This window comes from Ursus maritimus, unplaced genomic scaffold, assembly GCF_017311325.1.
Source record: "Ursus maritimus isolate PB19 unplaced genomic scaffold, ASM1731132v1 scaffold_32, whole genome shotgun sequence".
NCBI classification, from domain to species: domain Eukaryota; kingdom Metazoa; phylum Chordata; class Mammalia; order Carnivora; family Ursidae; genus Ursus; species Ursus maritimus.
The window spans coordinates 4,082,798-4,107,046 of NW_024425786.1; the positions used below are offsets into that span (position 1 = coordinate 4,082,798).

A 24,249-nucleotide genomic window follows, 5' to 3' on the forward strand; every position below is an offset into this window, starting at 1 on the left:
GGCCACCTCGGGAGGGCAGCAAGGCCCAGAAGCTGTCTGGGGTGGTATGAGGACAAGCCTGAGGCTCTGTGCATTAGGCGTCTGCAGGATGAGACCCTAGTGTGCTGCTACCTACGCGGGTGACTGCTCATGGCTGCACACGTGTGCGTGAGACATGAGTGTGTGTGTGTGTGTGTGTGTGTGTGTGTGCGTGTGTCCATCCCTGCCCCAGGTGGGGTGGCCAGGCAACAACTGTGTGTGTGTCTCTACTCCCACAACCCCTCCCCCCTTCAGCTCTCCATCCTTCCTCACCAGCCCCTTTTGCCCCCTCCTTCATCTCTTCTCCCACAGGCTTGGCCCCCCACTCTCTTTCCCTTGCTTCCTCTCCAAATGGCTCCCTCTGGGTCCCAGGACTCCCTCCTCCTGCCTCCTTCCATGGCCTTGGTCCCAAGAGTGATGGGATGGACCAGGGGTTACCAGGCACACAGTGCTGTGTGTCCTGCCCTCTCTGGACAATTCCTCTTTTGTACAATGAGGGAGCCGGAGGGGCAGGGCAAAGCCTCCACTCCCCGCGGCCCGGGGCCCCTCTTGGGGCTGGGATCCCATGAGATGCAGTCTGAGGGGGAGGGGTGGAAAGCCCACAGAACCAGGGGTGGCAAGGGGCTGTCTGAGAGGGCTGTGGTGTCAGGGCCGCAGACCTGGATGTCATTGTGTGGATTCCAGTCCGAGTCGTAGATGATCACGGTGTCTGCTGTGGCCAGGTTGATGCCCAGGCCCCCCGCCCGGGTGGAGAGGAGAAAGCAGAACTGCTGCGCCCCAGGGGCTGAGGAAGAGAGGCAGGTGCCCGGTGGGGTCAGAGCGGGGAGGGAGGGGACAGGTGGACAGCAGAGAGCAGGGCGGAAGAGGATACAAGAGGGAACGGGTACTGGGGACTGTGATCCCATCATGGACAACAACAGCCCCAGCTGTGTTCAGGGAAGCTGGAGGCGGCCAGGGGCCCAGGGTGGGCACAGAGCAGCCCACTCGAGCCCCACTTAGCCCCCAGCTGTGCTCTGAGCCCTGACCCAACAGGAGGGACCCTGAGTGAGAAGGAAGTTGATTTTCAAAGCCCAGATGGACAAAGAACATAGTACAAATAGCCAGCAAACACGGGCAGAGTCCCTAATAAGGGTTGGCCCCGCAGGGCTCAGTCCTTCGTGCCCTCCCAGCTTTGCCTAGCCCATGATGCTACCAGCGTGGCCAGGGAGCACTCAGGGTCACAGCTCCAGGGCCCCAGCCGCCCTGCTGGGCAGTGCCCACTGTCACAGGACAGCTCGTACTCAGGCCCCTCTGGGCCCTTCCTACGGAACCTGGGACTGCCCTGTGCGCCCACAAGAGTGCAAACAGGTTCCCAGTCCTCCCAGTGCCTCGGCCACTCCCACTTCCGTCTAGATCCGGAAACTCCATACTGGCTCTACCTCCATCACGAGTGGACAACGGGAACCACTCCTTTGGGCATCTGGGCAGTGGGGCCCCGGGCTGGCCGTCCTGCACTGCTCATAACTGCTGGTCGGTCTGGCGTCAGTATCCGAAGCCCACAGGTGACAGCCAGACCCTCAGGGCCGGCTTCATTTAGTAACAGAGGTGGTACTCTCCCCCCTCTCTGCCTTTCTCCTTGTCTGGTTCTCGGTTCTGCACAGGTTACCTCCTGGACCCCTCGGCACCCCAGCTGGCCCCCAGAAGGTCCATGGAATTAACTCCTTTTAGCATTTAAAACTAAGGGGCAGCTGTTAGGACCTAAGGACTGGTCTGCTTTCTTCAGCCACTTGAGGGGAAGCTACTCTGAGCAGCCACCTGGGGGGCCTGGCTAAGATCCCAGCCTGGGAGAAAAAGCAGACATGGGGTCCCCATCAAGAACCCCTGGGTGAGGCAGGGGTACCGTTGAATCTGTCGATCGCCTCTTGTCGGAGGCCCCCAGTGATGCCACCATCAATCCGCTCATACTTGTAGCCCTCATACTCCAGGAAGTCTTCCAGAAGGTCCAGCATCTTGGTCATCTGCAGGGGACATGGGATGCCTGAGGGGCTGCCACGGAGCAAGGAACCCCATGGGGCCATGGGCACATGGGGGAAGACAGAGCAGCCTGCTGAGTGGGGAGACAGGTGGGCCCAGGCAGACCTGACACGGGGCTCTCTGGAGAACAGTGCAGCCTCCAACCTCAACCCCCAGAGCCACAGCATCCCCCACGCCAGCCCCACAGCCCTCTGCCTAAAACACAGCTCTGAGCATGAGCTTCCCTGCTCTCACCCCACAGAAGTCCCAGCTCCTCGCCCTGGCACTCCAAGCTGGCAGGACTCGGCGCCCGGCCCAGTCCGCCCAGGCTTCATTTCTCAAAGCTTCCGTCATACCCCCCAGCCACCCCAAATTACTTGGACTCTCCTGTAATGCCCACCCCCTTCCTGCTTAGGAAACTCAAACAGCACCTCTTCTGTGAGGTCTTCCCTGATTTCACCGCTGCTTATAAGAAGAGGAAGGCAGTCCCTTCGGGGCTCCCCTACCGCTGTGTGCCTCCCTTCGTTCCTGAGAGATAGTTCAGCTGGATATAAAACAATCTGCTCCCACAGGGTGCTGGAGATTTGCACTTGTCCCCTGCCCCCCACTGTCGCTGACGAGAAGTCCGAGGACAGTCTGCTCATCGTTCCTTGTAGGTACTGGTTCTGAAGTGTTTATACTTCTATATCTCGCTCTGTGCTCCAGAGTGCATTCCAGATCTGAGACCTCGCTCACGTCTTTCCCCGGGTCTGCGAGCTCTCACGGAGTCCAGCTTCCATCACCGTTTTCTCTACTTCTTCCCAAGGGGTCCTCCAGGCGATTTCTCATTTCTAAGCTCCTCTCTCTCTGCTGCATTCTGGGACGATCCCTCAGGGCTGCTGGGTCCATTCATCAGCAGTGTCTTCACCAGGGTCGAGAGTTAATCCAATCTTTTGTAATGTCTCATTTCAATTGCAGGCAGATCCTTTTCGTATCCGATTCTTCTTGTTTCATTCCTTCCTGCTTGTGCTTAACTGATTTCTTCTTGATTGACAGGTGTTACTCCATTAATTTTGAGGGTCCTGAACATGTTTGTCTCAAGTCTTTTTCAGCCTGTTCTATTATTCCCTTCATTCGGATTCTGACCTACTGTTTTGTGGGATGTCTTTTTGTCATGAGTTCTGGCGGTGGGGTTTTTCGGCTCGTTTTGGATGGGAGGGCTCTGTCTCTGGAACTTTCCCTCTGTGCACACTTCTAGGAGTTGTGCAGTTCCTTCTACTTGGTCCCTCGAGGCCTCAGCCCAGAATCCTGTCTTATGTCGGCAGGGGGTTGGGGGAAAGTGTGGATCCAGTCTCCAGGCCAGTCCACAGTCCCAGGCTTGGTCAGCTTTCCCCAAATCCCTCGGCCTCCTGCAGGCCCATGATGGGATCAGGGGCTGCAGGCGGGAGCAGCTGTTACCAGTCGGCTTCAGCACACAGAGCAGACACATCCTACTTTGTAGCTTTGAGCAAGGGGCCGGGCTCGGTCTCACCACACGGAAGCATTTTACCACCAGGCCCCCACAGGAACACTGCTGTGACTTCCATCACAGAGATGCCCCCAGAGCCAAGTAACTGTGTCTTTACCTCTGTCTCCCACACTGGACTGCGAGTGTCTCAAGGATAGGGACTGGCCCCGTGCCTAGCATAGAGCCTGACGGTGGACAGATGCAACCAGAGGGATGAAGGAACGAGGACACAGACCAGCTGACCCCCAAGGCTGCACAGCATGCCTCTGACCACCCAAGAGGCAATGCTGCGAGTGCTGGAGAAGGCCTCCTGGCGCTGCCCCCGGGCGGGCTCCCCCCGAGCCCGCCCCGGACCCCTCTGTGGGAAGTCAGGCTGCAGGGGTGAAGGGCAAGGGCTGTCATGCCAGCCAGGACACCAAAACCGGCTCCGCAGCTTCAGGAGCAGGCCAGAAGGGGCAAGTGGTGAGGAAGACACTGGCCTTTACAGCCAAGGTGCCCTGCGTGCCAAGAGCTTGGCACCCGGCCAGTTTCCCTTGGCCGTGTCAGGCCTGGGCACAGAGGAGTGACTTTCGACAGGCAGTCCCCACAGGAACAGCACCAGGCCTTGCGGGCTGCCTGCGGGTTGTGCGCCCAGCTAGCGGCGGTGCCCTCCGCAGGGTGCAGCGTGGAGGCTGGGGAGGCAGGGAGGTCAGCCAGCCCCCGGGGCCCGCTCACCTGGGAGAAGATGAGCACACGGTGGCCTTCGTCCCGCAGTTTCTTCAGCATCTTCTGCAGCAGCATGAGCTTGCCTGAAGACTTGACCAGGGAGCTGCCGTCGTAGGAGCCGTTGGGCAAGACGGGGGCCTCCTGTGGACATAGCGCGAGTTGGGGCGCTGGGGGCTTCCCTTCTGCTCTCTGGCTCTGCACCAGCGAGGCCCGCAGGGGTGGGGCAGAGGCCCAGTGATGGACTGAGCACAAAGCCCGAGCCCGGGTCAGGCCAGGCTCGGTAGAGGCAGAAGGGGCCACGCATCTCACCGGCCCCTTCCCGGCACAGCGGTCCCAGGCGCAGCGCGGACAGGCCGGCCCGCCCTCCGTCTCCCCCTGCTGGCGCTCCACCAAGACACCGGGGACATCCTCAGCCACCAGGCGGGTGACAGAGTCCTAAGCTAAGCCAGCCTTCCCAGAAGGAATGATGCCTGGTCTCCGGGGTCACCCGAGGGCGCATCCTGGCCAGCCAGCCCTGCACCCCAGCCCGGCAGGACGTCCATCCAAAGGCCCCTGCCGTGCCCGAGTGGTGAGAGCCTCAAGTGCAGATCACCCACAGCACGGCCCCCCAGGCCTCGCTCTGCTGTTCCGGGGGAGGACGCATCCCCTGCGCTTGGTTTCGGTGAGAACCAGAATAGTAGGGTGGGCGGTGGCAAGAGCACGCCAGGCTCTCTGTGAGGACCCACTTCACGAGCACCTCCGGCTCTGGTTCTTACCCCCTCACGCGGACGCTGCTGTCCCGTTTGAGCGAGGAGAAAGCTGAGGCTCAGAGAAGGACCATTGGCTTTCCTGAGACCACAGGCCCGGAGCTGGTGTCCGACCCGGGGTCGTCTCTCACCCAGGCCTGCACATCACAATCACCTGGGGCCCCACTCAGCCTCCCTGACTCCCTTGGTGACTGAGTGCAACCAGATGAGCCCGGGGTCCCCTGCTGCGGAGGCCCCACTGCCCCCCACTACTTTATGCTCACAAGGAGGGGCCAGAGGAGGGAGAGGGCGTGCCTGAGCAGTAGATGGAGGTAGGTTTGCAGAAACCGGCATAATGGGGACCCACATCACCTCTAAGTCCTCATACTCGGGGAGGGCTGAGGGCTGAGCCCCTGCCACTGCAGCCAGGGGCATGTGGCAGCCATGCACACTCCCCACGGTGGGCAAAGGGAACCCACGACGGCAGCCTCACACCCTGACGTGGTGGTCGCGGGTAGCTACTACAGTGGCCACGGGGCAAGCACGGGGACCTACCACGGCAGCCACGGGGAAGAGGTAGGGGTGGTTGCAACACTTCTTCAGATCCATCATGATGTTGAGCAGCGACACCTGGTTCCCACCCCCCTTGGAGTTGAGCGCCTCGAAGTTCCGCGTGAGGATGAACTTGTAATACTTCCTGCAGCAGGGGAAGGAGGAAAGGCAGGCTGGACGCCAGGGCCACCGCGGCCTCTGAGAGCACACTCTCTGCTCTGCAGGGAGGCCAGGGGCTGCTGGTCCAGCACCATTCACAGAGAGACCAGGGGAGACCCGCGAGGTGAAGCTGCAGCCCTGGAGTCACCCGCCAAGTTACTGGGGACATTGCAAAGACTCAGGCAGCCCCAAGCCTGGCCACTGAGCAGGTCAAAGAAGGAAGTGTGTGCAAAAGGTGAGTCAAGGCCTCGGTGGGGCCGGAGAGCCTTCCCACCACCCAGGAAGCATTGCAGGAAGAGTAGGTCAGACCTTCTGGGAGAAGACAAGCCCAGGGGACATGAGGCACACTGCTCTGTGGTAGGCCCCCAACGGGTGGAGCGTCCACTCACTTCTGCATCTGGCTCAGCTCCACACGAACGATCAGCTCGGTCTTGGCCGGCATGTTCTTGAATACATCAGCCTTGAGCCGCCTCAGCATGTGTGGCCCCAGCAGGTCATGTAGCTTCTTGATCTGGTCTTCCTTGGAGATATCAGCAAACTCCTCCAGGAAGCCCTCCAGATTGCTGCAAGAAAGAACTAGGATGAGAGCCAGGAGCAGGGGACGGAAGCAGGCCAAAGCCCCCTGCAGACGGAGCCAGGATTGGGATTGGGGGAACTAGAGGGTCACCGGGCATGTCAGTTGGCTGGTGGGCCTGGGGCCTTAGCCCTGCCCTAGGTATCCATCTGAGCCCACGCCCCCACCCCCAACATCCCAGAACAGCTCTCTCACCCACATAGGATACCTTCCTCTCCTCAAAGCTATCTTGGGCACGAAGTCTTCTGGAACTCTTAACCATATTACAGGAAAGAAAACTGAGGCTGACGGGAGCCCAAGGTTGTACGGTCCAGCCTGCCCTCCAATCTATATCTCCCATTCCAAAGTCAGCACTGTCCACCCTGAACCCCCCATTCTGAGCCAGAAAATGGGGTAGGTGAAGACAAGGAGGCCGGGGAAGGAGACCCCAGGACTGGACTCCCACTGGCCGGGGCTCCGTGTTTGCCCCCATATCCACCACCACCACCCCCCCATCACTGTCACTCGTGCGGCCGCTTGGGTTTCCATGGAGAGGAAGGAACAAGCCAGGGCATGGGGGCAAGGACAGGAGCCCCAGAGGACCCCCGGGGTTCTCCTGGGGCAGAGCCAAGGAACAGTTGCCGTGTCCGGGCAGCCGATGTCCCCTGAGCACTGTGCACGTGCAGCACCACGGCCCCTCCCGCACGGGTCGCTTGAGGCTGGCGTTGCTAACACTCCGTTTTACTGATGAGGAAGCTGAGTTCCAGCGAGCAGTCCCAGCGCCGGCCTCAGACCCTGACGCTTCTTCCCCTCGCTGCCCGCCTGCCCTCACCCCTGCCGCGCCAACTGACTCACTTGAACCTCTCTGGCGTCAAGAAGTTGAGAAGGTGGAACAGCTCCTCCAGGTTGTTCTGAAGGGGGGTCCCCGTCAGCAGCAGCTTGTAATCGATCTTGTAGCTGTTCAAGACCCTAAAGAACTTTGCGGGGGAGGAGGCCCGTCAGGGGGAGCGGGCAGCGGCCAGCCAGCCCCCCGGGCAGCTCCGGGCCCAGCAGCCAGCACCGCCTACCTTGGACTGGTTGTTTTTGAGCCGGTGGGCCTCGTCCACCACTAGGCAGGCCCACTCGATGGAGCCCAGGATGGCCTGGTCGATGGTGATGAGCTCGTAGGAGGTGAGCAGGACGTGAAATTTGATCTGCACTTCTTTCTGGAGGGGGAGAGGAGCATCTGGGAGGGGAGCAGATAGCGTGGAGGAGGGGTGGACAGGACCCCCAAGAGCCCAGGGAGGCCCTGGGACCAAGAGGAAGGGCAGAGGGGTCCGCTGAGGCCCAGAGCACGGCACCACCACGGACGGGCAGCCGTGGGGGCAAGCCTGCGCTGAGCTCCTCACGGGGCGCTCATCCTCACCAGCCACTCCCGCTACGCCATCCCTGTCCCCGTTTACAGCTCGCAGGGTCTCAGGCTGTAAGTTCCCCCGGGTCCCCATGGCCAATGGATGGCAGAGTGAGGATTCGAACAGAGAAGTGGTCCCCACGCTCAGGGTTAAACACTCTGCAGCTGCCGACTTGAAATTCATCGTAATTATATCGTTGAATTTGTGTTTTGTAAGAGGAGGCCTGTGGGACGGTGGAGCCCCCAGCTGCCCTGCCCCGGCCCAGCAAACACCGACACCTCACGGCCTCGTGGGGGCCAGGCCCGGGCATGAGGGGCATTCACCCCGAGAGCAGCCCCGTGCTGAGGGAACATGACATTAAATAGCCAATAAAAACCACCACCACGGAGGGAGAGGGACCACAGAAAAATGGGAAAAGCTGTTTCCTGCCCTTGAACCAGGGGCCCCACATCTTTGCTCTTCACTGGGCCCCACAAAGGAGGTAGCCCGTCCTGGCCAAACCAAGCCTGGCTCTCCCCGCAACCAGCGTCCCTGTGGGAAGGGACCAGAGAGGGGCAGAGGGCCGTCTCTGGGTTTGCACGTGGCCCTGTCCTCTCGAGCTAGACCTCAGTCAAGTTAAACAACCTTCCGAGGCTCAGTCTCCCTTCTGGTAAAAACGGCTCAATCCTGTCTACGTGAGGAATGCCGCGAGAATCCGAAGAGCACAGGCTTTTGGTCACAAAATGACACACGGAGTCCCCCCAGGACCCAACACTGCCTCTTCCGGGTATAGACCCAAAAGGCCCCAAAGGAGCAGAAGCAGGGATTTGAACAATGTTGGCACACCCACGTTTATAGCATTTTCACAAGAACCAAAATGTGGAAACGGCCCAAGCGTCTGAGGACAGATGAATGAATACAGATTTCGAAAGCGGTCTTTTCACACAGGGGGACGTTATTTGGCCTTAAGAAGGGAGACATTCGGACCCCGTGTTACCGTGGGGATGAGACTGACGACATCATGCTCAGGGAGGGAACCGGTCACAAAAAAGCATACTGTCCCATTCCACTTGAACGAGGTGCTGAGAGTTATCGAAATCACAGAGGGAGAGAGCAGGGTGGGTGTGGGGCACTGGGCAGGGGGACAGAGTCACTGCTTGCTGGGGACCGAGTTTGGTTTTGCAAGATGGCAAAGCTCTGGAGGCGGAGGATGGCGACGGTCGCCCGAAAAAGTGAACGTACTTAATGCCCTTGAACTTCCCACTTCAAAATGGTTACGACGATCAATTTTATGTTTCTTCTACCACAATTTTTTATTTTTATTTTTTTAAAGATTTACTTATTTATTTTAGAGAGAGAGGGAGAGAGCACGCAGTGGGGAGAGGGAGAGAAACCCAAGCAGACGCCCCCCACTCCCCCAAGCTGAGTGCAGAGCCCGATTCGGGGCTCGATCTCAAGACCCTGAGATCAGACAGGAGCAAAAAACAAGAGTCGGATGCTTAACGGACTGAGCCACCCAGGCGCCCCTATTTTACCACAATTTGTAAAAATAAAACAGAGGAGTCTTCAGCGTGCCCAGCACCTCACAGGACCCCAGCGTGAGCTCAGGAGAGGTTTTCTGTGACTAACTGCCCACAGGCCCAATGTCTGACCCCTCTGGGGTCACTGAGTCCACTCATTCAACAAATAGTTACCGGGTACCCCTGGGGCCACAGCTGTTCCAAGGTGCGGAGCAGGCTGGGGTAAAACCCCCCGGGCTCCTGAGAGGTGACTGCCAGCCCCTCCCCAGCACCACAGCTAACCTAAGTGCTAAGATGAGTTGAGGGCCTACCATGTGCCACGTGTGGTCCTGAGTGTTCCTCAAATGCAGTCTGGGGACCAGAGGCATCCCCATGTCCTGAGACATCGTCACAAATGCAGAGTGTCAGGCCCCACCCCAGAGCCGCTGGATCGGAACCTGCCTTTCGGCAAGACCCCCGGTGACCCGCGGACACAGGCCAGACTGAGAGACCCTGCCTGGCTCAGTGAGCCCGCCACAACTCGGCGGGGGGGGGGAGGGGTCTGTCAGCTCAGTTTGCTGAGAAGAATCTGAGGCACAGAGAGGTCACACAGCCAGGGTACTAGGTTGAGCTGTGTCACCCCCAAACCCATGTCCACCCAGCATCTCGGGATGTGACTCCTCTAGGAGCGATGGGCTTTGCAGGGATCGTCAGTGGCCATGACATCATGTGGATCAGGGTGGGTCCTGAATCCAAGACGAGTGGTATCTTTGCAAGACACACTGATTGCTACAAAGGGGAGCAGCCATGTGCCCGGAGCCAGAGATGGGAGCGACACAGCTGTGAGCCAAGGAACGCCACCAGCCACCAGAAGCCAGAGGAGGCAGGACGGAGCCCCCCCAGTGCCTTCAGAGGGAGCGTGGCCCTGCCAACACCTTGATTTCAGATTTCTAGCCTCCAGAACCAGGAGAAAGTAAGCCTCTGCTGTTTTCAGCCCTCTGGTTTGTGGTACTTTTTACAGCAGCCCCAGGACACTGACACAGCTGGTAATGCTGCCGGGAGAGAAGCCCTTGGCCGGCCACGGGGCCTTTGTGCCCCCCAGGGCAGACCGGGAGCCTTTCCGCCATCCCCCCTGGGATGAGGGGCACTCACCTTCATGCGGAACACCTTCTTCCCACTCCGAATGGCATTGTCCTCAAAAGAAAACTCATTCTCCCGGATCACGGAGCGGCTCTCCTTGTCCCCCGTGTAGGTGACCACATAGAAGTCGGGGGCCCACATCTCAAACTCACGCTCCCAGTTGATGATGGTGGACAGGGGCGCACTGACCAGGTAGGGCCCCTTGGAGTGCCCCTGGAGACAGAGGCAGACAGAAGCAGTGAGGCTGCCTGCCCACGGCCGGTGCTGGTCACCCCTCCCGGGACCCCTGCCCTGGCCCACGCACCTCCTTGTACAGGGAGTAAAGGAAGACGATGGTCTGCACAGTCTTGCCCAGACCCATCTCGTCAGCCAGGATGGTGTCTGTGCCCTGGGCCCAGGAGAAGCGCAGCCAGTTGAGGCCCTCCAGCTGGTACGGGTGCAGCGTGCCGCCCGTGGAGTCAATGTACCAAGGCTGCTTGTCAAACTTGACCGTGGGCTGCAGAAGACACAGAGGTTCAGATACACCCTGAGTCCTGGGCACAGAAGCCCACCCCCAGGGCATGGCACACACTGTTCCTTCAGCCTGAAATACTATTCTCACTCCTCTCATCCCTACCAACTTATTCATCCTTCAGATCTTGGCTGGAACACCTCTTCCTTCAGGAAGCCCTCCCTGACTCCCAGTCTGGCTTAGGTGTTCCCGTGTCCTCCTGGGGCAGCCCTGTACATTTCCAACGGGGTCGTTTCCTGATGGTTGCATTCTCTGACTTTGAGCCCAGGTTGTGGTCACCATACTCGTCCTGTTCACCACTGCCTCCTCTGAGCCCCACATGGTACCAGGGACACGGTGGACACTCGGTCAACGTTTGTTTGGTGCATGCCTGAGGTGCTCCCTCCCCTTGAACCTAAACATCACCCTCTGTCTCCTTTATCCTGCAGCTCGAGGCTGCCTCTCCCATGAAGTCCTCCAGATGTTCCACGCCCATTTGCTCTTCCCTGGCATCCCCCAGTTCCAGGCTGAACCCCCATGTTCTACGTGTAGCCACTATGGGTCCAGGGGAGATGGACACTTCTTGAAATGGGGCCAGAGTCCTTGTTCCGACAGCTGGCAGACACTCCAGAGAAGTTTGCTAAATGAATGAAGATCGACCTTCCACACCCCGATGGGCTCACAGCTGCGGGTGGGGTGAGTTGGGGGGTGTATTTTGTACCCTGAGCAGAGGCTGTGCTCCCCAGTTTGTGCACAGTAACCCACAGTCCGAGCTCATAGGAGGCCAAGGCCTCCGTCCCCCGGGACTGCCCCTCTGCATCAGGCTGGGGTACCCAGGCCCCAGGGGTGAGCTCTCCCCGGTGGGGAGGGCCTGGGTCTGCATCACCTTGTCCCATCAGCTGCTCGGCTGAAGTGGACGGAACACTGCTCCCGCAGGACACGCCATCCTCCACAGCCAAGCCTGGGGTGGCAGGACCCGGCAACCCCCCCACCCCCCTGCCCCCGCTCACATCCACAATGGGTGTGTCTGGTGGCTTCTCCTGTTTATCGTCCTTCAGCTTCTTGCCCTTCTTGACCAGCCTCTTGGGCAGCCGGGCATCCTCACCCAGCATCAGCTCCCTGGGAAAGAGCGGGGGAGGCAGATGAGCGAAGCTCAGGCCAGCAGGAGGCGGCAGCATGGGGACAGCCCCGCAGCACGCGCACCTGTGGCCCCAGTAGGCCTGCTTCAGGTTGTCGTAGTAGGGGATGTCGATGTCGTCGATCTCCCAGGTGCACTGGTCATAGGGCAGGTCTTTCCACTTGATCAGGTAGTGCACGTCCCCCTTCTTGTCGAAGCTGCAACACAGCGCACGGGGGGTGGGGGAGGGGCAGGCCACTGGGCCAGGGGCTGGTTGAGGGGGGTCCGGGAGGACACTTCACAGGATGCAAAACCCCCCACTCCCACAGGCCCTGGGGAGCTAGTGCGAAGGATGAGGGCACAGGGGGAGTGACAGAGCCGGAGAGGGACAGGTGAGAGGCCACGCTCACAGATGAGCAAAGAGCCAGTAACATTTCCATCCTCCGTCACGGTGATGAATCCCATCCGGCAGGGGGTCTGGGCACCGGAATTCTGCAATTCTGAGTTGGACAGAGTCTCCCCTGACCTCAGGCTTTTGTATTTTAACTTAAAAATTTCAAAGGACCAGAGCCATGCCCATCCTGGTCCCATCTCTGCAAAGTAAATTAGGACAGACACCCACACGTGCAGGTGGGACGACCTCTTGCGGAGACCCCAGGGGACACGGGGACTAGGTGAGCAGCTAGCAGCATGGAAGGGCCGCTCCGCAGAAGCACCTTGCACTTCGGCTTCAGCTGGGAGGGTCCTCGAAGCCTCCCACCCACCCTGAGCTGAGTGGGCAACCAAGCTTGGGGAGCACAGGGGGTCAGGGGGGCCATGGCTCCCCAAAATGTCTGTGGTTACAGCTAGCCTGGGGACCATTAAGAGAAAGACAAACCCCCCATCACCATGGAAACTGATAGTTGGGTTTTTTTAAAGAAATAATTAGTCATTACTCAGACTTGGGGTCATAAATATGGGGAAAATTCACCTGCCCTGCCTTAGAGGCAGGTAGGAAGATTGCCATGTATGTTTTTAAAATGCAATTTAATAAAGGTAAAAAAAAAAACTGTGGGTCAGTTCAGTGGGGGGGCTCAAGTTTGCATAGGATCTAACCCTCTTTTCAAGAGTTGTTTTCGGGGGCACCTGGTTGGCTCAGTGGGTTAAGCCTCTGACTTCAGCTGGGATCATGATCTCAGGGTCCTGGGATCCAGTCCCGAGAACCCCGTGTGTGTCCCACGTGTGTCGGGCTCCACGCTCAGCGGGGAGTCTGCCTCTCCCTCTTCCCCCTCCCCCACTCGTGCCCTCTCTCTCTCTCAAATAAATAAATAAATAAATAAACAAAATCTTCAAAAAATAAAAGAGTTGTTCTCGGTGAGGGCTGGGGACAGGCAGAGGGCGGCAGCTTTTCCAGGCACTCCTGCCCGCCTCTTACTGAAGGCTGCTCAAGCTCGCGGCGCCTGTTTGCACATCCATAAAAGAGGTAGAAACAAACGTCTACCTGTCGGCGTAGATACTGCTCAGGAGTGTTAGCGGGTGTTATAAAGAAGGATCAAATGTGTATACACCCCCACACTCAGGCCACCTTAGTCCCCAGGACCCTCCCGCAGGTATCGGGCACAAGCTCTGGCAGAAGCCCCGGAGCAAAGCCTCCTGGCCACTGATGGTCCCACCCTGTGCAAGTGTCCCAGGCTGTTCATCAAGCTGTCCCTTTACACATCTGACTTTGGAACTGTGCTCCCGCCATGAGCGCGAACACATGACGCCCTCCAGCTGGACAGTCAAATCGCCGGCAGCGGGGGCCCTCAGTCTCTTCTTCCCGCCCCCACTGCACGCATGCGCAGTTCCGTGCCCGGTCCACGGAGCACAGGAGCTGCAGCGCCCTGGCTGCGGCCACTCCCCAGGCACCTACCTGTGGTTCAGGATGCGGTGGATCATCATCCACTCGGGCTTGATGCCGTAGCGGTAGAAACGCTCCTCCATCTTGGCATAGAGAGGGTCCTTGTTCTTCCTTTTCTCGCTCTTGCCATCCTCATCGCCAGAGCCGTAGTCAAAGGGCGGCGGCTCGTCCATGTCGTTCTTTCTTTGGTAGTTGCGATACATCACCGTGTGGTATAGCTCCAGCTGCTTGCACAGCGGCAGAGGTTACGGGAGGCCGACGGGGCCCGGCTCCCCCAGCCTGGGTCCTAGGCATGACCACCTCGCCTTCGGCCTCCCCCTCCCCGCCTCCCAACAACGCCCTGCCCTTGGTGCCAGCAGCACCTTTCAGGACAGGAGTCTTAGCACAGCCATACCTGCCGGGCACTGGGGGGCCTCACCTGTAGCTCCTTCACCCAGGAGCAGTGCCAGTAGGAGAGCCCAGCCCACTTGACAAAGAACTCTCTCTCCGGAATGCCCTCCAGGGGCTTGGGTGGGGGGACCCCAGGCTCCACGTCGGGCCCCGGCAGCCCCACCATGAAGGGGGCGGGGGGCTCCGTCCACCTCCAGTGTAGGATCCGCTGGACTTTGCCCTTCAGCGGGGGGCACTGTGGACAGAGGAGGGTCCCCAAGTTCAGGGCTTAGCCAAAGGGCCCCACCCTGGGGTTCCGGGGACATCAGGCTGTCGCAAGGCTCTCTCCAACAAGCTGCCCTGCTCCCCAGGTCAGCACCACCATGACTCCGCAATACTGCCCAGTCCTCAGGAGCCCACACAGGCTGCGCACACAGGAGATGGGCAACAGTGGTGTGTGCACATGCACGCACACGCACACACACGCACACGTACCAGAAGCCCAGATGCACACAGGGGAACTGGGGCTGGCCACAGCACAGCCCAGGATCCAGAGGGTCGGGAATCCAACGCTGGGAGTGGGCCTGGGGGACAACTGGGAGCATGGGGCCCTTCAAACGCATACAGCGACTGGGGGTGGGAGGGAGGCGCTCTCCTCTCCCTGCCTCCTGCGCTCTCACCACCCCCAGCCCTGGGACAGGAGCCAGGTCCGGGGAGGGTCTGAGTGGGCAGTTCTGCTGTTGTATGGCTTGAAACAAGTCACTTTACCTCCCCGAGCCTCAGTTTTGTCATCTAAAATGGGAATAACAAAGGCCTGTACTCAGAAACTCAGAAATCGGAAATCGGTAAAAGAATGCCCAACGAACGGCGGCTGTGTGGGTGGTGGTAGGGTCACCACCACCACCTGTTTCTTCCTTAGGGCTCAGGAAAAACTGCGTGTGGGTCTCAAGGGGGTGGAGACGCAGAGAGGGTCTTAGTGAGGCAGGGGGTGGGACTCGAGGGTGGGCGAGGGGACCGTGGTGGGCGGGGACTCGGGTCTTTGCTGGTGGCCGGCAGGGCGGGCCCTATAAGGGGCGGGGCCTTGGCAAGTGGGCCCGGAACCTCGCGGGTAGGCCTGGGCCGGCAGACACCGGCCCTCTGTGAGCAAGGCTTTGTGGTGGGCGTGGCCTGGCCCTACAGAGGCGGAGCCTTTGGTGGACGGGCCGGCGCCGGCGGGGCAGGGCCTGGAGCATCGCGGGCAGGGCTTGGGGGTGGGCGTGGCCCGGGCCCGAGGAAGCGAGGCCTTTTGCTGGCAGGGCCTGGTGGGAGCGTGGCCTCGGTGGGCGGGGCAGCGCATTGCCGGGGGAGGGGCCTGGGCGGGGCGGCGCGGGCGGCGCGGGGCGGGCGTAACACTCACAGTACAGCGCGGGCAGAGCCATTCACCGTTTGGGATCTCGGGCAGCGGCGGGTTGAGGCAGTGCAGGTGGTAGGAGGAGGGGCACGCGTCGCAGCAGAGCAGTTCGCCGCCGTCCTTGCACACGCGGCAGAACTCCATGTGGTCGTCCTCCTCCTCCTCGCAGCCGCCCTCCTCCTCCTCGTCGTCGTCGTCCTTTGGCTCCCACTGGATCCCCTCCTTCTCCTGGAGGGGAGAATCCAGGTGGAGGCACCTTGGGCCGGGGCCGCCCTCCAGCACGATGCGACTCCCTCCCTCCCGCGCGCGCGCCTCTCCCCATTCTACACCTCCCCACCGGCTGCGCTATCCCGGAGCCAGGCACCGGCCGCGCCCCCGCCCCGGAGCCTCTGCCACGGGCTTACACAGTGCGGACAGCTCCACTTGCCCTCGGGAGCCTTCTCCAGCTCTGGGTCAAGGCAGACGAGGTGGTAGGCGCGCGGGCAGGTGTCACACAAGATGATCTCCCCGCCCTGCTGGCACACCTCGCAGTAGTCCTGGTGGTCCGTCTCGTAGCCATCGCCATCGTCAACTGCGGAGGAGCGGAGGCGGCTGTGGGGGGCCTGGTCCCCACTCCCAATGCCCAACCAATCGCCACCCCGGGCTGGACTGGTACACGTAGGTGTTTAATAGATGCTGGGTGAATGGATGGTGGATGGATGGGTGAAGAAATGTCTGAAGAAAGGCTGAGGCAGTAAAGGGGTGGCGAGATGGTGGGAAGGTGGATAAAAGGGAGGGAGGGAGGGAGGGAAGAGGATGGGTGGGGGGCTGAGAGGGAAGGGATGTGGGTAGAGGGTGGATTTCACAGGAGGCTAAGAAGCACTTCCTTCTCCAGTGCCCCCTTTGCTAGTGCAAATGCCCGAGGGGGCTACACCGAAAGTCCCTAATTTAGCCTCAGTGGGACAAGACCCCTCCCCTGACCACAGAGACCAGCGAGGTGAGGAAACACAGGTGAACCGCCTGGCCGAGGCCAGGAACGGCTGAGGCATCAGGACGCCCTCTCCTGCTAACCAAGAGGGGCTCTGCACCCCACCCCTTCTACCAGGACAGCCGTGGACCCCAGGGAAGTCCTACTCCTCTTCCTCTTGCGCCGCCTCTTGCTCTTCTTCCCGAGGGCTGTGGAGCCCTCAGAGCGCACGGAGGAGCTGTGGATGCTGGCGCTGTCGAAGTCGGACTCCTCCCGCTCATCCTCCTCGCTCTGCAGGGGGGTGGGGGCTGGTGAGCCTAGAGCCTACCCTGGGGGCTCATCCCAAGGGCCTCACTGGCCTGGGCAGAGGATGGGAAGGGCTCCAGAGGCAGTGTTCTCTGTGGTTCATCTCATCATCTCCACCTGGCTAGAAACCCCAAAGGCCCCACCCACCAGTCTAGCCGGATATCCTACCACCTTCCCCAAGCCCTGCCCTCTAGCCCTCAGACACAACTCACATTTTCCATCTCTCTCCCCCAGGCCCTGCTCTCCACCCTGCCAAACTCCTACACCTCCCTCAAGGGAAAGCCCTAAGGATACCTCCTCCAAGGAGCCTTCCCAGATCTCTCCTTAACTGGACCTGTTGCACAGCCTGCGTACCAGGTCTGGTCTGTCCCATCTGCCTGTCATTAGCTCTCTCCCAGCGTATCTCCCAAACACGCTCCAGACCGTGAACACCTCCAGAGCAGAGCCCACCGGGGCTGAGCCGAGAGCCTAGCACATGGAAATGCTCAACCAATATTCGCTGAGCTGAGCTAGAGCACCAGCCCCAGGCTGGGTCACACCTGCTGCTCCACGCTCCCCTCTAGAGCAGCTCAACTCAAGTCCTGTCATTTGCCTCTACCAAGGGACACAGAAATGGCTTCCAACTCTGTCCCTCTACAGAGATGGGGCGAGGTGTGGGAAACAGGTGCCCTGTGAGGGTGGGGGAGGTCATGAATGCTCCCCCCCAATAGAGAAGGGAGGGCCCAGAGGCTCAGATGGGGACTTAGGGTCAGTCTGAACCTAGTGCCAGAGCTGGCCCTGGAAGGGCAAGGGAAGGTCAGAGCCCCAGCCCACCTGATCCTGCAGACATGCCACCTTCCTGGGGTCTGGGCTCCCAGCAAACCCGGGCATGCAGGCCCCATCAGGACTCTTAAGGGCCAGCTGACTCTCCCACCTGCTCCCCAGATGGAGCAGAGCCAGAACTGAGCCCCCAGCCCAGCAGGGTAGACAGGGTTGCGCTCCGCCCAGAGTCCTGATTCAGGAGCGTGGACTGAAAGCCCTGCATTCCAGTCACCCTGCCTTTGCGGGGCACACATGTGCACACGCACAGTCACACACATGCAGAACGCATCTGAAGGCTGCTCACATGCTCACACACATTCCAGTCCACTCACACATTTACACACTCACACGCTTGTGCTCACAAATACACACTCGTGTTCACGTGCAGTCCACTCACACGTTTACACACTCACACTCTCGTGCTCACAGATGCATGCACTCCCATTCACGCACACTCATGCTCACACACATTCTAGTCCACTCACACATTTACACACTCATACGCTCATGTTCACAAATACACCGTGCTCTCATTCACACACACTCGTCCTGACACACATTCCAGTCTGCTCGCACTTACACACACACACGCTCGTGCTCACAAATACACACTCGTGTTCACATTCCAGTCCACTCGTACATTTACATGCTCATACACTCATGCTCACAAATCCACACTCCCATTCACACTCACACACATTCCAGTCCACCTTCTCGCACACTCACACACACGCTCACCGAGGAGGCTTTCTTCCTCTTGTTGCTGATTCCTCCAAAGCGGAACTTGAGCCCGGCTACCTTCCTCCCCTTGCCCTTTTTCTTGGCATCCTTGGAGCCTTTGATCTTCTTCCTCACTCCGGGCCCTGAAAAGTGACAGTGGATAATCCACGCCCGCCGCGCTCTCTCACGCAGTGCCATGATTTCAGTCAGCCCTCAGGGGCTCCATAAGGGAAGGGTTGTTCTGCCGCCACCCCTTTCCAAATGAGAAGGCCAAGCAGGGATGTCCTTGCGTAAAAATGACACGGCAAGTAAGGGGGAGGCAGAAAATAACCCCCACTCTGTCTCTGCTCTGGCCACCGCTGCCCTGTTCCATGAACGGCAGAAATGCCAGCCATCTTGGGAACAGCCCTGCCCTGTCCCCTCGCCTCAAAAAGGAGCTGTTCCCAATGAAGCCGTGGGCCCCCATGGCCAGCAGGGCCACCAAGGGCACACCCACCCCCCTTGTGGTCCAAACCTGGGCCCTGGAGGGCAAGAAGCCCCTTCCCCAGCCGCCAGCCTCCAGGTCATCCCCAGGCCCAGGCAGCGCTGGCACCACTCACGACAGCCCCACCTGTGCCAATCACCCACCGCAGACACCAGCCCCCTGGCCAGCGGGCTTGAGGCTATTTTGTAGAGCTGGCTACAGGACAATTAGCCACCTGGGGAGGAACGACCCCTCAGCAGCCTCTCCCACTGCGCTGAGCAGGGGAGATGGGGCCCTGGTGGCAGGTGGCCTTGCCCCGGGCCCTCCTCCAGCCGTATCACACACAGATGGGGCTAGGAGCCCAGCTGTAACCTCCGTGGCACCACAGAAAATCTATTTCAATTTTTCAGGCTCTGAATGGGCAGCTCAGGAAATCAATAGCTCAGTGGCTGGAGCCCAAGAGGAAATGAGAAAGCAAGGCAGGCTGGGAAGGCCCAGGACGGAGGACGGCGAGAAAGGACAGCAGGAAGCAGGCCCTAAACCCCATGTCACTCTGCCCACTGGGCCCCTGCAGAGACCTGGAAAAGGCATACATCATCCCAGAAACCAAAGCTCCTTGGGGCTGAAACAATGGGTCCCCAGAGCTCCCTCAGCCCCCCATCAGAAAAGCTGAGCTACTGGCAACCCCACCTTTGAGAACCCTGAGGAGATGCAGGTCTCTACCCCAATGGGGCCAGAAATCCTCCACCTAGGGGAGATCCCTCCCCCGGGGACTTGAAGTCACAGAGAGCCTCTGCTGTCCCTATTCTCCCCAGACACCAGACACCCACCACTGAGTCCGATTTTGTATTTGGACCTCCTTCCAGGCTTCCCAGAGAAGCCAGCCTGGACCACGACACTCATGCACGTCCATTACCCCAAGGGCTGGGTACTCAGACAAGAGGGGTCAGTAAGCTAACCTCAGGACCCCTTCTCCTCAAACTCAAGAGCCCCCCGGCTCCCAACAGCATGGGCCTCCCCTCTCCATTCCTCCATGCCAAGTCAGAGGGGGCCAGGTGCAAAAATCCCAAAGCTCCAAGCACATTGTCTCCTCTGCTTCACCCCAGCCCCGAAAGGGGAAGCGGGACAGAAGCTACAATGCCACAATCCAGCTGAGAAAGGGCAAGTGGGTCCAAGGTCAACCAAGGCACTGAGTCCTTGGTAAAGCCTGCCTCAGCTGTCCCGGCTGTCCCAGCTGCCCGAGGCTACAGGGGCTGGGGTGGGACTCTGCCAGCAGGGTGCCCACCCACCCACAGCCTTACCCTTGCCCTCCTTGGTCTTGGCCTTGCGGATAGGTACAGGCTGGGGTGCCTGCTGGGGGCTGACAGCCAGCGGAGGGGCGATGGTGACTGTCTCCACGGCCGCGGCCACCGCCGCCGCAGCCGCCGCTGCCGAGCTCCCCTTGAAAGGGTTGTTGGCACTGAACTCCCGCCACTTGGCTCCCAGAACGGTCATCATTTTGGACATGGGGATCTTTGGGTTCTTCTTGGCGATGAGCGGCCTGTGTGGAGTGAAAACATCGCTGTGGAGGGGATGAGACCCCCTGATGACCCAGGCACCCCCTTCTTCTCCCACACCTGGGGTAAGAAGCCCCATGTTCCAGGCTGGGAAAACCGAGCAGAAAGCAAGGCAGGGCACGGGGCAGAGGACACAGCCTGAGAGTCCAGTCCATCCCCAAACACTCCTGATTCCCTATGTATGTGGTTGGTGATCTTCTAATTGGGTTTCCAGACTCTATACCACCTAAGGGACCAGAGGGAGGAGCCTGCTGTGGGCCACTGGGTGTCTGGCCCCATTTCTTCCAGAGCTGAGAGGGGCCATGAGGGCTTAAGACCCTGGGGATTGACCAGGACCACCATCCCAGGGCTCAGGGCAAGAGAAGGCAGGACCATCTGTTAAAATGAAAGGGGTTCTGCCCAGGGTTGGTGTCAGCCTGATGGCCCCCCTGCACCCCAGGAGCCTGGGGCTCTGTCCCCCAACTTGCAGTTCCCATGGATGCTGGCCGTGGTGTCTGGCGGTGCAACCCACCTGAGGAACTGGCTGAAGGCCTTGTAGTTGGTCAGCGTGTGGTAGTCAGCCTCCGAGAACAGGTACTCCACGTCATCCAGGCCCCACTCGGCCATCAGCTGCCCCGAGGACTTGGGCTCCTAGGGACACCCAGGCCAGAGGTAGGGTCAGAGCAGGGTCCTTCTGACCTGCACCCCCACCCCTAGAGCCCCCACCCAGGAGGTCTCCAAATGGGCAGGGAGGCTGTGTCTGCAGTTCGTACCCACCGTCCGCCTCCCGGCCTGCTTGCCCCTTGACCAGTGGGAACAGCTCAGACACCAACTCACGAGGGAGTGCAGGGCCAGGCCTGGGGGTTTAGTGTAGGGGCTCCTGGGGGGAGGCCTGGGGGTTTAGTGTAGGGGTTCCTGGGGGGAAGCCTGGGGGTTTAGTGTAGGGGTTCCTGGGGCCAGGCCTGGGGGTTTAGTGTAGGGGCTCCTGGGGGGAGGCCTGGGGGTTTAGTGTAGGGGTTCCTGGGGCCAGGCCTTGGGGTTTAGTGTAGGGGTTCTTGGGGGGAGGCTCTGCGTACACCCAGGGCAGAAACGGTAACAGAACTCATTCTCTGAGAAGAATGTGTTCTGGGGATTTGGGCACCAAGCCAGAACCACAGCCTACAGGGCTAGCCTAAAGGGCAGCTGTCCCTGGGGAGGCAGCAGGGCTGAAGGTTGCCTGAGGCACGCTGGGGAGAAATGAGGCTGCCTCGGGACATCCCCTGATAGAGTCACACATGGACCCCTGCTGCTCCCCTGCTTCCAGGACCAGGATATGGGACATGGGACAAGGGCCCAGCTGAAGGCAGACATGTGAGAGGGTCCCTTGGCTACTGCTTCACTTTCAAGCTGGGGCACTGAAGCTCAAGGAGGTGAGACTCCCCAGGGGCACACAGTGAGCTCCCCAGACAGCCAGGCCAGCTGGGGTGGGGGGTGGGGGTGGAGGTGCTGGCTATGAGCTTGGGCTCTAGAGCCAGACAGACCCTGGTTCTAATCCGGGCTCTACCACACTCTGGCAACGAGAGGTGGACTAGCTGCTTCACCTCTCTATGCCTGTTTCCCCATCTGTAAAGCGGATAGCAGTACCTGCCTCCCAGGAGGGAGGGGGGGCCCTATTCCAAACCCGAAGGGTTGCACTGGTTCCAGGAAGCCCTGCCCCAGCCCCACCCACTGACCCATTCAGCCAATTGGCACTCGCCAAACCCAGGAGTGGTCATTGGCCCAGATGGGAGTCCAGTGGCAGGTGCCGCTGGGTCTCCCGTGTAGACAACGAATGAGGACTCAAGTCTGCTTTCCCAGCTAGTGGAGGGGGCCGTGGGTACCAAGAAACCCAGAGCTGCGGTGACACCCATTCTCAGCCACAAGGGTGCCTGACCAGAGCCTGGAGCTGACCCCCAGAGGCAGGGTGAAGGATGTGAAGACACAGGCCCTGGGTAACACCCCAAGCTGGAAGCCCCTGGCCTCTCAACTCCTCGGGCACTGATCCAGCAAACCCCATCACTGATGAAGCCCCTCAGAACTGGGCTGTCCGCCCCCTGCAGCAGAAGACCACCTGGGAGGTGCACCCAGCCTCCCTCGGTCCCAGGAGCTGAGAACCAGGCCTGCCTGCCCAGCGCTCCCTGGCCTCCCATTCTCTGTGACCAGTCAGCGGGGCTCCCCTGTGGGATGCCCTCCCGTGGTCCACCTGCCCCCACAACACGCAGCCATCCCTGGAGGCCTCTCGGACCTTGCTCCCAGCAGGAAGCAGAGCGGCGTGAGCCTGAGCGGGTGACAGTGCCGTGGGAGAACCCTGGACCGTGCCCACGAGTTCATCTTGCAGTCTGTCAGCCCTCGGCTATGATCGGTCACAGATGACTCACAACACACCTGCTGGCTAATGAAATCCCTCTGGGCGTGGGGACACCATGGCGCTTCCTGACTTCAGCCGCTGACAGCCACCACTTCTGCCTCACCCAGCAGGACCCATATATACAGAGCCCTCATCTCGAACTCCATGGCCAGCCCAACCTGAGCTTGGGGGCCGTGCCCACGGAACAAAGGAGGCAGAGTGCTCTGTCCGCTGACACCTGCCACTGCCCAAGAACTAAGCCCAGGCCCATCCCCTCCCCGAGGAGCCCTGCAGTGGCTGTGAGACCGGAGGGGCCTCGGCCTGCTTAGCATCAGGCTGCACACACAGGGAAGCCGCTTTCCCCCAGGGAGAGCCCTGACTGGTGCTCACTGGGACACCCTCCCCGACGCCCACGTGGCCAGAAATTCAGAATACACGCTGAATAACAAAGTTCCCCTTCTGCCCGGAGTGGAGCCATCCGGCCCCTTCCTGCTGGCAGAGGCTCCATTTGCTGGTTGATTTTCCCAGAGTGTTCCAGGGGAGAGGCTCCTGACACGAAACTTGAGCCCAAACACCGCCCTCCTCAGAGCTGTGCGCTCCAGCGAGAGCCCCCCGCCAAACTCCTAAATGTCACCCATCGTTATTTCATCGTTATTTCAAATGTGTCTCCAGGACTTGGGACACAGTGTTGCTCACACACTTTCATCCAACCTCCACGTGCACGCAGGCACGCCCACAGGCCCACCTGCCCCCAGCAGCCACACACACACACACACACACACACCCGTGGGGAAGGACACTCTGGCCCTTTGCACGCAGAAAGCAGAGAACCGACTTGAAGCCTTGGCCCATGCAGGCCAGGCGTCCTGCTGGAGCCCAGGTCCCTCCGGCCGGGCTCAGGGCTTACCTTTAGACACCCATCATCATTATCATCCTCATCATCATCCTTCCTTTTTCGCTTGGCTTTTTTCTCCTTCTTGTCCTTGAGCTTTTTCTTCTTCTTTTTATTAGGGGAGTAGTCACTGCCCTCACTCTCCGACTTCTCTTCCAGATCCTCTTCATTTTCTGACAGCTCATCATTGCTCCCCTGGAAGAGAAAGGAGGATGGTGAGGGCAACAGGGGCCTGAAGAAAACCCTGAGTCCTGGGCAGCAGGACTGCCCTGAGTGGCCCCCTGGCACAGTGAGTAGGCCCACGCGTTCCGGATCATTCAGCGTTCCACTGCTCACAGCTCAGCACAAGCCCAGCGGGAGGGGCTGCCCCGAGCCAGCACTGGGCAAGGGTCCTGCCCCTGGTGCCTGGGCCACAGCACCTGGTGGAGTGCAGCCGGCCTGGCCTGCCCCGGGTGGAGCTCAGGCTCTGCTTCAATCAGAATCAGGTTTCTACAGACTCGAGGATTTTAACCAGTGTTATGGAAGAGCGCTGGGACCCAGGAATTCCTGCAGGACGCGATGTCCAGAGCCAAAAAACAAAGTGCACGAGAAAAACCCCAGGCAAATGGGCAGGCAAAGCACAGGGGGTGTGACCCAACCTCTGTGCAGACGTGTGCACCCCATGGAGTCGCACCTGTCGAGAGTAACCTGTAATTACTGTAGAAACTGTCCCAGTTTCATCTGTCTGTGGGCTCTCCAGAAGCTGCTATGGCACGAGCCCACCTTCTCCACCACCCC

At 60.0% G+C, this 24,249-nt stretch overlaps 1 protein-coding gene across 1 annotated transcript in view; it reads right to left on the reverse strand.

Moving 5' to 3' along the window:
* CHD5 (chromodomain helicase DNA binding protein 5) overlaps window positions 1-24,249 on the reverse strand; it is a 55,194-nt gene that overhangs the window by 16,951 nt on the left and 13,994 nt on the right. Inside the window, exons 3-22 of the mRNA XM_040645694.1 lie at window positions 23,488-23,667; window positions 20,748-20,866; window positions 19,982-20,220; window positions 18,236-18,360; window positions 16,558-16,681; window positions 15,849-16,015; window positions 15,451-15,672; window positions 14,104-14,310; window positions 13,698-13,909; window positions 11,893-12,024; window positions 11,700-11,808; window positions 10,504-10,695; window positions 10,212-10,412; window positions 7,258-7,395; window positions 7,046-7,167; window positions 6,027-6,200; window positions 5,482-5,623; window positions 4,211-4,342; window positions 1,898-2,015; window positions 678-802 (exon numbers count right to left, since the gene is read on the reverse strand). Of these exons, the coding sequence (XP_040501628.1) occupies window positions 678-802; window positions 1,898-2,015; window positions 4,211-4,342; window positions 5,482-5,623; window positions 6,027-6,200; window positions 7,046-7,167; window positions 7,258-7,395; window positions 10,212-10,412; window positions 10,504-10,695; window positions 11,700-11,808; window positions 11,893-12,024; window positions 13,698-13,909; window positions 14,104-14,310; window positions 15,451-15,672; window positions 15,849-16,015; window positions 16,558-16,681; window positions 18,236-18,360; window positions 19,982-20,220; window positions 20,748-20,866; window positions 23,488-23,667 (3,180 nt within the window). The remainder of the gene's footprint in view (window positions 1-677; window positions 803-1,897; window positions 2,016-4,210; window positions 4,343-5,481; window positions 5,624-6,026; window positions 6,201-7,045; window positions 7,168-7,257; window positions 7,396-10,211; window positions 10,413-10,503; window positions 10,696-11,699; window positions 11,809-11,892; window positions 12,025-13,697; window positions 13,910-14,103; window positions 14,311-15,450; window positions 15,673-15,848; window positions 16,016-16,557; window positions 16,682-18,235; window positions 18,361-19,981; window positions 20,221-20,747; window positions 20,867-23,487; window positions 23,668-24,249) is intronic.